This window comes from Apis mellifera, linkage group LG1, assembly GCF_003254395.2.
Source record: "Apis mellifera strain DH4 linkage group LG1, Amel_HAv3.1, whole genome shotgun sequence".
NCBI classification, from domain to species: Eukaryota; Metazoa; Arthropoda; class Insecta; order Hymenoptera; family Apidae; genus Apis; species Apis mellifera.
In genome coordinates this window covers 7177812-7195215 of record NC_037638.1, presented here as the reverse complement: position 1 = coordinate 7195215, position 17404 = coordinate 7177812, and the positions used below count along the sequence as shown (strand labels likewise).

The window sequence follows — 17404 nt, the reverse complement described above, 5'->3', positions numbered from 1 at the left end:
TCGATACTTTGGACGATTCGTTTAGTTCAATTGTTATTGAAAATTAATTTATTAGAACTTTTATTTTAATTTTAATTCGAGAATGGAAAAAAACGGAAGACACTTTCGAAGGCGTTAACCTCTCTCACTTCCCTCTTTTTTATTTTTTCTCTTCTTTTTCCTTCTTCGAATCCCCTCGCTGGTTTTTTTTCACGTCGCGATAAAACGGACGCTTGTTTATGAAGGACGGTCTAAACAGCAGGTAAACACGCGCTGTTACACGCCGGAAAAACGCGCGCTCTTCCTCCGAAATGTACATAAAACGTTTTCAGAAATTTCACCGCGGAATTATCGTGAAAAAGAAAGAAAAGGAACGTTTCTTGAATGATCGATTATTGAAAAATGACACGCGAATACGAAATTGATTTTGTCGTTTTATCACGAAAAGGTTATTAATTAATTATTTTTAATAAAATTGTGACAAAACGAAATTAAGAATAATTGCAATTATTAATCTTATTTCTAAGCGTGAATCGAATTTATCGAATTATTCGAGAGTGTCTTATCTTTCTTTTTTCCAAGAATTAAATTCCTCGAAAATTAAAATCTTTTTTCCCCAAGGAAATCGAATATAGTTTCGAGATATTACTTCCTTTTCGATGTTGGATAAATTTCACGTTTCTTTCGATTTTTATCAAACGAACGAATCTCCCTCTCTGTTTGTAAAACAGGATTTTCAACTTGTTAACGGAACAAATGAGGTGACTCGTCGATTAACGATTTATTTATCCACGGATGTTCGAAACGTTTTATCTGTCCTTCTATCAAACAGTTATCACCGAAGTAAAGCTACTTCACAATCTTCTTTATAATATCAAAATTTGAAATAAAGAGAATTATAAAATCCATCGAGTATCAGAAATATGGAAGAGTTAATTCTCATATAAGATGAGAAACGTTATTAACGTGATCTTTATTCCTCAAATTTTCAAATAGAATATATTTAATAAATGAAGAAATATGGAAAAGTTAATGAGAGCCAATTTTTTGTCAACGAGTTTTAATTTTACTTCTCGAAAACGTCAAAAATATAGAGAAAGGAAGCGTGGAAATAAAAACTCTCTCTCTCCACCTTCTCAAGAATCCCACTTTCTCGAGAATTCACACGGCGAGAATCCTTTGATTTCGATCTCCTTAAACCAGGAAAAATTCCACCACCCTCGCCCTTTCCACGCGACTCGTTCGGATCTCGAGGAGGGAAAAAAAAAAAGAGAGAGGCCGCGTCGTTGTTATATCAAGCTGCTCCAAGCTGAAAAGCCCCTCTCCACTCGAACGAGGATCGGTGAAGAACGATCGGCTTTTCGTGCCTCTCTCTCTCCTCTGCATTGGCTTCTTGGCACGTAAATTCTAATAGGGAACGAATTAACCTCCGCCCCATTTCCTCTCCTCTCCTCTCCTCTGCTCCGAATGAAGGATATATCATTCGATTATTCCGGGGAAAAGGCAAAGCGCGCTTGTTCCTTCGAGGAGAAGAAGAAGCGCTGTTGCAAAGGAAACGTTAGCGCACCTTCTTTCTTTCTTTCTTCGTCGAAGTGAGATGAAGGAAGAGGAAAGATAGAGTTGTTGGGCGTTTTTCCAGAGAAGGTTTATTTATTGATACATTAAAAGAAGAGAAGGAAAGGAGAGGAGAGTTTAGAAGGAGGAGTGAAATATTCATGGCAACGATTTTTTGTCGTTAATCGATAATTGACATGATTGTTGGAACTTTGATTATATATATATAGCAATTGAACCTCTGATATTTGCGACAATGTGGATTGTGAGATTGTATTGAACGATCGATGTGTGGATAATTTTAAAATTGGAAGAGTTCGAAATCGACTTTTGAGAAGATGAGCTTTTTCGCCGATTCTTTGTTTATAATAAAACGTAGATCATCAGATTCATCAGAGAAACGTTATTAAAACATGATCTTTATATTCGTTCGAATATTGAAAGAAAAAGAAATATGGAAGAGTTAATTCTCATATGAGGAACGTTATGAAAACGTGATCTTTATTCCCGAGAATATATTTAATAAATGAAGAAATGTGGAAGAGTTAATTCTCTTAATCCATAAAATAAGATTCGTTAAATTTTCTTAATTCTCGTCGAAGATGGAGGAAGAAAGAGAAGACAGGTCGGAACAGTAAATGTTTTTATAAAAAAGAGTTCACTTTCAAATCGTAAGACGAAATTGGACGATTTCTTTGGAAACGAAGCGAATCGTCTCATCGACGAACCTAATATTTCGCATTTCCTCCCCGAAGAAGGAAGAGATTCCTGTTTCCATTCCCTCCCTTTATTCCCCCAGCGCGTGAATTCCAACGGGAAACGAATTAAGCTCTTTCCCTCCCCCACGAGCCGCTACTCTTCTCAAGAACCGTCTGCCAAACCCGCAGGTCGAAGGTTTCCATTTTGCGAAAAAATTCGACCGCCGTTCAACGCTTCGACTGCCGCGCGAGATCTCTTTGATATTTTAATAAACGCGAGTCGTAGAAATAATCCGTCGCCGTTTGTTTCCTCGCTCTGCGAGTGTAACGAGTTGTAATTGTTAAAATTTCTCCCCTAATTCATAATGTAGAAAAGAAATATGGAAGTTTTAGGAGACGATAACTTTCCAAATTTTTTAAAGGATAAATAAAGTTTTATTAAATTGGAATTCGAATTTCGATTGTATCAATAATAGCAGTTTTATATTCTAAATAATTTTTTTAACAAACTTATTAGCTTCTTATTCGAAGATGTTTGGAAAATGTTGTAGTATTCGTGAAACTATCGAATAAAAGTGAAACACAAAAATGCTTCAGAATATAAAACATAAAGTATTCTATACAAAGCTGAGATTGTCAGAACAATTTGATTGATCAAAAAATTGTTGTCTCCTACATAAAGACACAACTTTCTTCCGTTTCTCTTTTCTTAAAAATTAGGAGAGAAATTTTGAGGATCTCAGGAGCAACAAATGATGGAGACAGATTAGATAAAAGAAGATTTCGTTGGAAATCTGTTGAAAGAGGAAAAATGGATAGGCAAGTATGAACGAAATGTATCATACACACGTTTCTATATGCAGATTTGAACATTGTTGAAATAAGATACATCGAGTAATCTCTCCTCCCAATTTCTCTCGCGTCCAATGTAAATTAACTCTTTCTGTTTCGTTGGGAAAAAAGGAAATCGCACGATTACTTAAAAACGTCGTAGTACGCAGGAGAGATCGACCCCTAACCTTTCTCCGCAATCCTCGAGTCACAGCCCCTCCTCTGGCTTCCAATTAAAATCGTTTTCCTCCCCTCTCTCTTCAAGATTTTCCTTCTCCAAGGCCACTCTCTCCCCTTCTCCCAGCAGTAATTTTAATTTCTTCGAGGAAATTATCGTTTTGTATCGATTTTCTAATTGGAAAGTTTGAAGATCTCTTTCTCAGAAATCGTTGTTGCCTGGAGATAGGAAATATTGGAAGATCTTCGAGATAATCGTAATCGAAAATTGCATCATTCTCGAATTGATCTTCCAACGCTGTGAAAGAGCTCTACGCCAAGTTAATAGAAAAAAAAAGAGGAAAAAATCTCTTTGATCGATGATGTGGAAGAACTATTTTATGATTCTACGCAGCAAAGCTCGTTTCGATTGCATTATCAATTTCGAAGGAGGGAAATTATTGCTCTTTTTTCGATCGAAACCACTCTCGGATAGCTTTAACCGATTATATATATTTCGTCGATTCAAGTACAGTAAATTTTCGCCGAGAACTTTGGAATCACCAATCAACCACCATGCCTTTTATATTGTTATTATACAACTAAATGCCATAAATTATCGTGGAAAAACTCTCCCTCGATCTCGAATTAAAAAATGAATATACAGTGAAGAGGACATCTTAGTTTTCCAATTTAAAACGATAGAGAAAAAGAGTTCAAGAGTGATGCAACACATCGAGAGATAAAAATAATAATTTCGATAAATAAAGTATTTGAAAGAGTGAGAATATATTTTTACATTTAAATTTAGGAGATTGGAGAATATTTACCAAATATTCTATTCTAATTTGTTTATTTATTTACACGCGTTATTTTTATTCTCCCTTATTGCTCGCAAACTTGTCTTCAATCTCATGATAATAACGTTTGAATCGATAGGCAAAGGAGAAGCAGATCGTGTATTTTATGGATAATCTATAAAGAATCAGAAATTATTCTTTCGAATACGCCTGGCGCAGAGGAAGGCTGCGAGAGTATATAATTATCTGGCGATCGTAATTCACATTCACGAGCTTCCTTCCGGAAGGAAACGTTCCCAGTCGAGACACGTGCAGAGGAGGTCTTGCCTTTTTACGGACAAAACCTCTCTCTCTGTCTCTCCATCTATCTATCTATCTATCTATCCGGAAAGTTTCGCTGTCAAAGTTTGAAAGTTTGATCGACTTTGATCGGTTGCTCTGAAAATTTACCTTGCTATTCGTGCCATTTCGATGGTTTCAAATATATATATATATATAGTTGTTGGAAAACGCGAAACTTTATCGTCTATTAATATAATTTTTTTTCCCCTCCATGAGACAACAAAGCTCGATAGTTATATTGTAATTATAGAAGAGAGTATGGAGATCACAAAGCACTATTTATAGGTGTTCCTTGGTGATCGATGGCGCAGGATTGATAATTTATTTAAATATATCATTGAGAGCCGAGGTCGAGATCTGACACGAAGCGAGGGATTATTAAAAAAAAACATTTTAAAAAGAGGAAAATGGATAAATAAACTGATACAAGAGAGGAAGAGAGAGGAGGACATCCATAGATTTTCATAGTTCATTTTTATTTACAACCCTCGATTACTTTAATTAACAAACACCGCTGCTTTTTTTCGTCTCTATTAAAAAATCCTCTCGAAAGAGAAGAGATTGAAAAAAAAAATGAAACGAAGCGATAACGATTTCTCGTCTCTTTCTCTCTCTCTCTTACGCGGAAGCGTAATTTTTCTCCCCTTCTCCTGCTCGATACAGTATTAATTCTAGGTTCGAAAGCTAATCCAGACACACGAGAGACCCTAACCCTTGGTCCATTTTCCCCAAAATACGTCGACCTCTCTCCCTCTCTCTCTCTCTCTCTCTCCGATACGTGACCGGGGAACCGAATCGTTTGCTCTCTCTCCCTCCGTGTAAACGTAACCTCCTCCATTCCGTCGTTCACTTCTGAACGATTTAACATTTTGCAGGGGGGAGGCGAGGATTTTTCGCGGAAAAATTAATCCACCCTTGGCGGATTCATCGTTTTATCAGCGAAGCGAGAAGATGGAACGTTGATTAAATAAGTAAAAGATAGGAATGTTTTACGTTATGGAATTAACTTTTGTAAGAAAGATTCGTTTCGATCGAGTTTTTGGAGATCGTGTGACTTTACTCTTCTCTCTCTTTCTTTAAACAAACGACGATTTACAATCAGCCCATCCCTTCCCCCCTCCCCGTCGAGGTAAATTGAAACGAAACATGGCCGGTTACGGAAATTCTCGATCGACAATTGTTGCAGCTCTCTCTGCGCTTGGAAAAACATTTAATTCGATTTCACGGATGGCTTTGTCCCGTCCGTGATTTTTCGGATCGAGGTCTTTTTCGTGACTTCCTTTTTAATCCCACCACTTCCTTTTTCAATCCGTGGAAGTATTATAATATATAATTCTTTTCTCAACTTTACTCTTCTGTTCGTTATTCGAACCAACAACTCCACATTAGCTTGGATAAAGTTAAAAAGATTTCGATGCACGAATTAACGAAACTTTTATATTCTAATATTTTTTTATGTATCTTCACCTTGTAAAGAAAGGAAATTTGAATATCAAAGTCTATATTGTTATTTATTTCTCAAGTATATCTCAATATAAAGCGCTCTTATCGTCTATTATTCTTATTTTTCATCTTCTTCCGTTCATTTAACAACGAAAAATCAAATTCATCTTCAACTATCATTCGAATTATATATTAATCCTAATCAAAACTATAATAATCTTTCTCTCAAAATCTATTATTCTTATTTTTCATCTTCTTCAGTTCATTTAATAAAAATCAAACTCATCTTCAACTATCATTCGAATTATATATTAATCCACAAAACTATAATAATCTTTCTCTCAAAATTTTCATCTTCTTCCGTTCATTTAATAACGAAAAATCAAACTCATCTTCAACTATCATTCGAATTATATATTAATCCACAAAACTATAATAAAATCTTTCTCTCAAAATCTAAATCTATTATTCTTATTTTTCATCTTCTTTCGTTCATTTAACAACTCGTCTTCAACTATCATTCGAATGATATATTAATCCACAAAACTATAATAAAATCTTTCTCTCAAAATTTTCATCTTCTTCCGTTCATTTAATAACGAAAAATCAAACTCATCTTCAACTATCATTCGAATTATATATTAATCCACAAAACTATAATAATCTTTCTCTCAAAATTCTTATTTTTCATCTTCTTCCGTTCATTTAATAACGAAAAATCAAACTCATCTTCAACTATCATTCGAATTATATATTAATCCACAAAACTATAATAAAATCTTTCTCTCAAAATTTTCATCTTCCGTTCATTTAATAACGAAAAATCAAACTCATCTTCAACTATCATTCGAATTATACATTAATCCACAAAACTCAGAAATAATCTTTATTGGCCGTCAAAACTCGAAACTAAAATATAATTCGATCGCAATGTCCAATTACAAACAAATTCCAATCGTAGCGAATTCGATTCAGTTCATTCGAGTTCATTCATTCACAATTCGAGTGCAAAGGGTTAAAATTCAATCCCTCGCCTACAAAAATCGAAAACCTTTCTCCTCCTTTCCACTCCACTCCACTCCAGTCCAGGTTGGCGACTTAGCCGGCACCATTACCTCTTGATTCGAAAGCTTGCGCGTGCAAGAGAAGAAAGGGAGAGGGAAAGAAAGGAGAGGTTGTGTCCAGGTATATATGCTTCTCTAATAAATTCCATTAGACACGGCCTCTTTGGAACCGCGTCCCTCGTATTGTGTTACGCGTTCCTCCCATTTTTTTCTTCTTCTTGAATGGGCGCGCATCCATTACGCGGCCGGGTGCGACAACAAGCGTTCTCCTCGTCCTCTCGAGGACGCGATGACGTTTACGTTTGGAAGGATTCCTTACGCAGGGGGAGAAAGGATCTATCGGGCGAGGATAATTCGAGGATTTCTCGAACCTTTGTATCGGCTCCTCGTAGCAGCACGTTGCTCTTTTTTTCCTTTGAAAACTCGGCCGAGGGAAGAATGGGATCGGCGTGTAACTACTACTCCCGCCGATCTATTTAGGGAAGAATAACTATTCGCCGCTAGGGAGATGGTTCTTCTCTTCTCTTCCGCTTCGATGCTTTCCACGAAGAATTGTTGCCTCGCTTCTTCTTCTTCGAGTGTGTCGATTTTTTTTGCAAAGTTATCCTCGCAATCGATCCATCTCGAAATTAGAATAGAAAAAGAAAAACGAGAAGAGAACGTATGGATTTTTGGAGAAGAGATTTTGACACGATTATTCTCAAAGTAAATCATTTATTTAATTTTATTTTAGTTCGACGAGCTAATAATTAGTCGATTCTATTATAATATAAATTTGTGGTTTATTCCACGAATTTCACAGAGCATTGACCAAAAAAAAAAATTCCAGTTCGTTGTTTAATTAAATTTAATAAATCCTAGGTTGGAATTCTCGTGATTCGTGAATCACATTTATAAAAGTAGTAATTAATCGTGATGGAATTTTTACAGTAATTGTATTCGAGTTTTTATATTCCGCGTGGGAATTATATATTTAAATCTCGTGTGGGAGAGTAATAAAGAGGAAATTTCGCGAGTATAAAGTCGTAAAGATTTACATGTCGCGGCGCGTTTCTTGGCGGATGCACGCCACGAGGAACGCGAAATGGCGGCTGCCCTCGGGGGGAGAAACGTCGAAAACTGAAGAAAGTTCGCTCGTAAAAGGGTCGAGTGCTCTTGGATGAAGCCAGAGGGTGAGGGGGAGGAAATAGGGGAAGAGAACGATTAGTCGGGGGAGAAAAAGTGTTTCTGGATCTTTGTCGCGCCTATAAGAACGAAACTTGTACTTTTCTGGCTACCCAACTCTTCTCTTCTCTTCTCTTCTCTTCGTCTTACTTAGTTTCCCTTATTCGTTCCCCAAATCTTCTTCCTCCTCTTCTATTCGTTGGGTAACCGTGAATGTCGATCGAACTGTTCTTTTGGAGGCGTAAAAAAAGGAATGAAAGAAAGAAAGGAAAAGGATCCAGTTCATTGGCTAATAAAGAAAAAAGGAGCACGGCTCGAGTTTCTTCGTATAGGGTCACCCTATACGAGAGATCGGTCTGTTAGGCGTTTCAGATTCTGCTTCTGGATATATTGTATGTGAGAGAGAGAGAGAGAGAGAGGGAGAGAGGGTGCTTAAGAGAAACGGGCTTGTAATCGACTCGAAGAGTTCCTGGTTCCTCTTTCTGTTCCACTTTTCGAGCATAGGAAATCTAAATATGAATTGGAACCGAATTTATCTGGAACGATTCGTGCCAGATAATAAATACAATGATTCTAATAATCATTAGTTTACTTTCGAAAACTTCGTGTTGTAAAAAGAAAAATCAAACGATGATAAAATTTGAAGGATTTTTAAATTCGTCTTGAAAATTGAATATTCGTCGAATAAACATTTGTCACGTTTCGATAAAGCAATAGAAATTTCGAATACCAAAATTAAGAGCAAGATTTGAATTAAATATAAAAGAGAGTTTTTAAAATATTGTTCAAAAATTCGTGCCAGATAATAAATACAATGATACGATTCGTAAAAAGAAAAATTAAACTCATCGTAATAAAATTTGAAGGATTTTTAAATTCATCTCGGCAACGAAAATTCTTCTTCGAATAAACATTTGTCATGTTTCGATAAAGCAATAGAAATTTCGAATATATATATATAAAGGGTGTCCCAAAATTAACGCAAGATTTGAATTAAATATAAAAGAGAGTCTTTAAAATATTGTTCAATAATGAAGACACGTTGTTCTATCGTATAACGCTCCATTTTTACTAATCTTAAACTCTCATCTGTCAAATTCTTCTTTTTTCTTTTTTCAGTTGGTTGCCAACAACTTAATGCCAACAACTTAATTTTTAAATTCGTCTCGGCAACGAAAATTCTTCGTCGAATAAACATTTGTCACGTTTCGATAAAGCAATAGAAATTTCGAATATATATATATATATATAAAGGGTGTCCCAAAATTAACATTTGATTTGAATTAAATATAAAAGAGAGTCTTTAAAATATTATTCAATAATGAAGACACGTTGTTGTATAACGTTCCTTTTTATCCTAACCCTAAATTCTCGGTTGTCAAACTGTTCTTTTTTCAGGGTTGCCAACAACTTAATTTTTAAATTCGTCTCGGCAACGAAAATTCTTCGTCGAATAAACATTTGTCACGTTTCGATAAAGCAATAGAAATTTCGAATATATATATATATATATATATATATATATATATATATATATATATATAAAGGGTATCTCTCTGTCAAACTGTTCTTTTTTCAGTTGATTGCCAACAACTTAATGCAAAAATGGCGGCAAATTCAAATCTTGCGTATATACACATCGATCTTTTCTCGAAACTGAAAGCTCGTAAAAATTGTCGCAGAAATTTTAACAGAGATATTCCTCGATACAATATCGAGGAGAAAAAAAAAAAAAAAATAAAAAACGCATCTTCCGTTATAAATGTGCTTTTCGAAAAAAAAAAAAGAGAGAAGGGAGAATACGGGTGACATTGTTATACCTGGCATGGACGGAGAGAAAAAAGCTGGGGGCTGCTGCTTTCGAAAAAGCAGTTCATTTCGCATGGTTGCGCAAGGGAGGAAGAGAGATGGAGAGGGGGAGAGAGAGGGAAGCGTCCGCGATTCTGGGTCACTCGACCTCGTGTAATCCCTGTAACAGAGTCCGCCTGTGTGAAACGTTGCCCGATCGCGAGATCGGCTCAACCCTTTCGCCCCGATGGAAACCACCTGCCCCGGGATTACCACGCGTACACCCATTGTTCGATTTTCCTCGAGGAAGGATGATGATGATGATGATGATGATCGTTAGGTAGGCGGTTAGTGGACTGCAAAAATTGTTATTTTTTTTTCTTTTCTTCTCTTTTTTTTTTTTTTACCCTCGAGTGGAAATCTTACGATACTTTCGAGCAGCGTCTTCGAGCAGTTGTCTTTCGAGATTGCTTTTTCCCCGCGATCCGATCGATTTGATGGGGGTTGGAAACGAGGGAATTGGAGGGAATTGAAGTTTGGGGGCCGGATTGAATTTCGTAGCGGAAGATATTTGCGGGTTCATCCTCGAAACAGGAAATTATTACTCGTTGTACTTTAATGGAAGATTAAGTATTAAAAATTGTTCTGTTTTTGTTGCGTTTGTTATTATTTACATTAAAATGTTGCAAGTGGTTTTATTATATTCGAATTGGGAAATTGAGATTATCGAATAAATCTTGTATTTTTCTTTATATGGATGCAATTTGTTACAAGAAAAGTGATTTGAATCTAATAAAGAATCGTCATGAACCAATCGTATAAATTATCCAATATAATTGCCAAAGTATTTTTCCTTTAAACTTTCTTTCCATGAGTACAATTTACAATAAACTAAGGAAAATGATTTGGTTGTCGATTGCAGATTAAATCTTGGCTAAAATCAAATAATCGTTTCTTTATAAATCAATCATATAAACCATTCAATATGATTGCCAAAATACTTTTCCTTTAAACATTTTTTCTACAAATACAATTTACTATAAACTAAGAAAAATGATTTGTCGATTGCAGGTTAAAGTGAAATCGAATAAAAATCGTTTCTTTATAAACCAATCAATATAAATCATCCACTATAGTCGCCAAACTTCTCTTTTAAATTTTCTTTCCACGAATACAGTTTACTATTAACTAAGAAAAATGATTTGGTTGTCGATTGCAGGTTAAATCTTGGCTAAAATCAAATAATTCTTTATGGATCAATCTTATATGATTGCCAAAATACTTTTCCTTTAAACTTTCTTTCCACAAATCCAATTTATAATTTAATAAAATAATCTAAGAAAAATAGTTTGACTATTTTTATTACTATTTTAATTAGACTATTTGTTGAACAATGGATCTTATAATTAAAATCGAATAAAAATCGTTTCTTTGTAAAGTAATAGATATGTCATCCAATATAGCCACCAAATTCCTCTTTTAAATTTTCTTTCCATGAATACAACTTACTAAAATAAAACTAAAATAAAAAACTATGCAGAGTAAATCTAATGGCCAAAATCATCTAATATCATCTTGCACACAACTTTCAAACTTACTATAAATTAAAAATGATGCAAAGTAAATCTAATGGCCAAAATCATCTAATATTATCTTGCAACATAACTTTCAAACTTACTATAAACTAAAATAAGAAATGATGCAGGATGAATCTTAAATCTTATGATCAAAATCATCCAATATAATATCACACAACTTGCAACACAACTTTCAAACTTGCTGTAAACTAAAATAAAAAATGATGCAGGATGAATCTTAAATCTAATAGCCAAAATCATCTAATATCATCTTGCATATAACTTTCAAATTTAGTATAAACTAAAATAAAAAATGACGCAGGGTGAATCTTAAGAGATAACCAAAATTATCTAATATCATCTTGCACACAACTTTCAAACTTACTATAAACTAAAATAAAAAATGATGCAGAGTGAATCTTGAATCTTATGACCAAAATCATCCAATAATCATATCACCTTGCACACAACTTTGAAACTTTCTCCCCATTCGAATGCGATTCACACTACCAGCTACTGCATAAATGGTTTCGATTCTCGGTTGCAGGGTGTTTGTTGGACAATTCGGCGCCGCGGGGCCCGCCCGATGTGCCTCCGCGTAATCCTACAATGAGTCGCGTCAACGGAAGATTGCCAGGAAGTCACGCAGCCAGCGACCACGAGCGTGATCCCGACCTCCAGCCATCCTGCCTCGTACGCACCTCGTCCGGCGGCTTTTACAGTATACCAAGTGAGTATCCAAGAGGGTGTGTTGCCCCGTTCAGTAATCGTTGGGTGCTCGACAAGTTTTCAAAGGGAATCCTCGACCAAGCGATGATCCTCGAAAATTGTTCGCCATTTAATTCTCCTCGAACTCGTCAAGATGTTAATCGAATAATCAGACGAATTAATTATCGATTAATTTGAGTGATTGGCAAAGGTAGATTGGATAGAAAGGATACGAATAATGTTTCTTCTCATACTTTCTCATACTTTGTGAATTTTAACATAGATTCCTATGGAAACTTGAATCGAGAGCATATGATTGTTGTTACTTATTTCCAGAGAATCAATTTAAGGGAGGGGAAAAAAGAAAAATCCTTTAAACTCGGACGAAATCTCGAGATTTACGTTAAACGCGCGCAAACAGGGAGGGAATCGGCCACGATCCCCGTTCAAACACGGTGTAAAAAGCCGCTGCACACATGGAATCCTTATCTATCGTCTCCTCTCCGAATATTTGTCTCTCAAACACTTTCTAACCGATAGTGGGAAAAGTCTATCCGTCCCGTGGAAAATGGACGAAACTGGAAGAATATACTACGACAGCTGCTTCGACTTTCCACGAAAAGTAGAAAAGTGAAAAGCGATTGTTGGTGCGTCGAACGATAACGAACGATGCGTCTCATCGAGGATTCCCGCTAAGGAAGAGCTTCTTCTCGAAGAGGAAGAGGGAGAGAAAGTTGACCGACGTTTCTGACGAGGGTAATCGGCTGCGATAATTTTCCAAAACTTGGCCCCCTTCTCCCTCTTCGATATCTTATCCGTCAGAGAGGACCGTTATGAAGTATTCTCGGTTCCAAAGTTCTCGTTTTGTTTATTGAAATTCCTTCCAAACGATCGATTTATCTTCTTATTATCGGATATTTAAAAACATTTGGAAAAATTCTTAAGCGGTGAGAGGAGTATTCCAAGTATTTTAGAATATTCTAAAAAGTTCTTTTGGATCTTCCTTTTACGTATATCGAAATGAAAATGTCATATTTGAAACACTCCTTCTAGTTCATCTTGGAGATGCTCTCAATGCTTGAAAAAGTATTAAGAAATTGTCTCGAATCATTCTCATTAGAACGAATAAAGAAGAGGAATTATTAATTGTTACAATAATTATTTAAAATTTTATTTTTGTGATAAATGAGTAATTTTTATTTATATTTAATATTTAAATATATAATAAGTAATTATTTACATTTAATTTCGACTTGAATATTGATTTTATTTAAATCCTTATATTATTTTAGTAATTGTTATTGTAATCAATTTAAATAATTATTTATTCATTCTAAAATTAGTGTAACAATTAATAAAATTCTTCTATTCCAAAATTTATCATTATTATTGCTATAACCGTGCATCGAACGAAGAACTGATAACTGAAGAAACAACCCTTTGGAGGTCCAAGTCTCTTAGAAATGCTTAGAATTTACCAGGAAACGATAAAATACCTCGTCTCGATGTTTTAAACGGCAGTTGAACGAAGAAAGAGAGGAGGAAAAATAGATGTATATATCATGAAAGAAAAGGCTGTTGGAGAGTATAACAGCGGGGGGAAAACAAAAAGAAATTCTCCAAGCTTGTTGACGTTTCTCTCGAAGTACACCGGATGGAAAAGCCACAAGGAGGAATTTTCTTTTTACCTAAGAAGGAAGACTGGGAAAAATTTTCCATGGCTCGACACTCTGTACGTTTAAACGGTTCCCTTGTTACAAACGTTGAAAGGCTGTGCGGCGTTTTTCGTGAAAGCGTGGGACGTTGGAGGTTTCGGGCCGATGGTGATTTATCACCAAAACCCCTCTCGACTCATTGACCCACGCGGTTATGACACTGGCTGACGCTTATAACCTTCCGACAGAATGCCAGAGCTTAGTGCCACTCCAGCCTAAGATCGATCCTTGCCACGCTCCCCCCCCCCCCTTTATTCCCCTTATTTGGCTTCTTCTCGGCCCACCATCGCCGATCCTCCACCGAAACTGTGTCTTTTGTCGCTGCTTTAGGCCCCTTTCAGGATCCTTGGACTGTTCGCAAAATTTCTTTCGCTCGTTCATTCTTCCCTCAACGGTCTTCTTCTTTCTTGCCACGCGAATCGAGAAGAACGTCCCATTTCGAGTGTAAAGTAAAAATATGAGATACCTTTCATTAGATTAAGAAGAGAGACACCTTTTATAGAGATACACAAGTTTGAAGTTGTGTATCTGTACAAGGAAGATTGATAATCGAGTCTGATTAAATTGTAAGAATAGATTTAAATCAAGGAATAGTTTAAATCAAAGAATAGTTCAAATCAAAGAATAGTTTAAATCAAAGAATAGTTTAAATCAAAGAATAGTTTAAATCAAAGAATAGTTTAAATCAAAGAATACTTTAGAATAGAAGAATAGTCAAATCAAAAAATACTTTAAATCAAGGAATAGTTTAAATCAAGGAATAGTTCAAATCAAAGAATAGTTTAAATCAAAGAATACTTTAAATCAAGGAATAGTTTAAATCAAGGAATAGTTTAAATCAGAGAATACTTTAAATCAAAGAATACTTTAAATCAGAAAATACTTTAAATCAAGGAATACTTTAAATCAAAGAAGAATACTTTAAATCAAAGAAGAATACTTTTAATCAAAGAAGAATACTTTAAATCAAAGAAGAATACTTTTAATCAAAGAAGAATACTTTAAATCAAAGAAGAATACTTTAAATCAAAGAAGAATACTTTAAATCAAAGAAGAATACTTTACTTTAACTCAAAGAATACTTTAACTCAAAGAATACTTTAAATCAAAGAATACTTTAACTCAAAGAATACTTTAACTCAAAGAATACTTTAACTCAAAGAATACTTTAACTCAAAGAATACTTTAACTCAAAGAATACTTTAAAGCTTTTGAACGGAATTGTAATCGATATATCTTCAGTTAATTTTTAAAGATTCGAGAAAAGAAAAATGATTAATCTTCTTGGTCAGATAATTTCCTTCCTTGGTAATTTTTAACGAGCGAAAGAATCGTGGCCCTTGGCGTGATTCTACGATTCCTGGTGAATCGGAGCGTGGGAAGGCGAAGACGTGCTGGCCCCATGCGGCTAATTGCAGGTGTTGCCGAAATAATCCGACGATTATGGCGTTTAGGCGGATATCCGACGATTGCGCGTCCTAACCTTCCCTTCTTTTCCTTCTTTTTTTTTCCCCCCTCTCCCTATCGGCGATTATCGACCTTCTGAACACGCGTTTCAGGAACCGTATCGTGAAAAAAGGGACGCGTTGCCTATGGTTCTAGGCGTGGCCAGGATCCCCTTTAATCACCGACCACGTGGATGTGATGATTTACTTTCACGCGGTCGAAATTTCTGAAAGGGTGATTCACTCCCCGATCGAACGTGTTCGGAAGAATATTTATTATCTTTCTCTTGGAACAGAGAATAGTTAATTGGACAATTATTCAATCCTGGAGGAAAGAATCACTGCTTTGCTGAATGCTTCTCTGAATTAATTTACGATTTTTCAGTCGTGTAAATTCTTCGACGAGAATCATCGTCCACAATGATTCGTGTAATAAAATTTTGAATCTTGGAATCAGTCTTACAAATTTACGATCACAGACTGAGTTTCGATATCGCGACTGAGTTTTCTACGGGACGTTTCCACGGTATTTCGAACGAGGAGGATATTCACCGAGCGCACGTTGGAAAAAACGTGAGAGGAGAGGGCAAGCGTTTAAAGACAATCGTTCGTTTTATATAATCGGTATTCATTATACAACGCCGTTTTCAATTACCGAGGAAAGTGTGCGAGGAACACCGTTCACGGAAACGATCTTGTGGTGTTTCTTCTTTCTTCTCCTTTTTTTTCTTGCGCACCTTCTCTCGATACTTGAAATTCAAACCGAAACCACGATGAATCATGTACTTATCGATTCAACGCGGGACCCGCTTCTTCTCCCTCTCCGCCTGTGAATCGACGGTGAAAAAGAAAAGGGCGCGTCGCGTCTGGCATCGCGAAACCGCTTCCATATCGCGAAGAAACCAAGGATGGACGCTCCTTTCGATCCATTCTCCTCTTAATCGTACATTATTTTGGATAATTGGAAATAAAAATACAGTCGAACGAAATCGTACGTGAAAAATGTATTCGAAGGCTTGCAGAAAGCAATTACTTTGAAAACTGTGCGATCCAAAATTTGTATTCCAGTCGATTTCGAAAATTAAAAAGGAGGAACGTTTCTAACGTTGGAAGGATAAATTATTCGCGTTAGGAGGATATTGCGCGGATACGCAACGCCTGAGTCTGAGCACAGGGGAGGGTATAAAAGCGAGATTATGGAAAAAAGTAGGGCACCGTCTCCCACGAGAAATTTCCTCGATCTGCACAACGTAACAAATTGTCGTCTCTATCGTTGCCTCCCTCTATTTTCGCAGAGATACCGAAGAATGAGTACAACAACAAGAACCAGTCCACGGGGAATAGTCCGATAAAGGTCGAGCTGCAGAACAACATGGACAGGTAAGCCTATTTCATTTTTCTCCATATACCCTCTCTCTCTCTTTCTCTCGAGTTTCCGTCTCGAAGGGAGGGAAGATCGAAAAAGGGAGAGGAAAACATTTTCAAGAACCTTCTATTCGCCGCACAATATGAGTCGATGTTCGAAGGCCGAGTGAAAAATCACCGTGAAAAATCGCGTGCTCCTTTCACTCATTCACAAATTTCCGACTAAACGCGTATAATGTAATCGTAAACTCGACACCTGGGATACTCCATTTCCTGCGTTAAATTAATAGTTTCTCGAGGATCCAAATTATCGAGAGAATATACGCGTTTCTTCTTTTTAATTCGTACCCCAAATATTTAGAATCGTGGTGTTATTTCAAAGAAAAAGCGCGGAGGGAAAGGAAGAAGAAGAATTGGCGCGATTTTCCACGAGATGGAAGACCTCGGCGACGTCTGGCTTTCGTTTTCCATTATCGCGTGATGCAACGAAAGCAAACAGCCTCTCGCTGCTCGGCCCGCGTCCCGTTTAAATATTTTTGTTAGACGTTTCCGAGTTACTTGGAAGCGGCCGTTTCCACGTTCCACGTTCCCAGCATAAACATACTCGAGGGGGCCGGGGTCTGATGCTTTTGCGCAGAGAGCACGTGACGAGTACAAATATATTTGCCGCGTATCAAACGACGCGAACCGACGTTGCGCTTCCTTTGAAATCAACAGAGAGAGAGAGAGAGACAGACACAGAGAGAGAAAGAGAGAGAGAGAGAGAGAAGCTCGC

General features: G+C 36.3%; 1 protein-coding gene across 1 annotated transcript in view; it reads left to right on the top strand.

Moving 5' to 3' along the window:
* LOC410739 (teneurin-m) overlaps positions 1–17404 on the top strand; it is a 56094-nt gene that overhangs the window by 14352 nt on the left and 24338 nt on the right. The window contains exons 2-3 of the mRNA XM_016910949.2: positions 11944–12126; positions 16560–16644. Of these exons, the coding sequence (XP_016766438.1) occupies positions 11944–12126; positions 16560–16644 (268 nt within the window). The remainder of the gene's footprint in view (positions 1–11943; positions 12127–16559; positions 16645–17404) is intronic.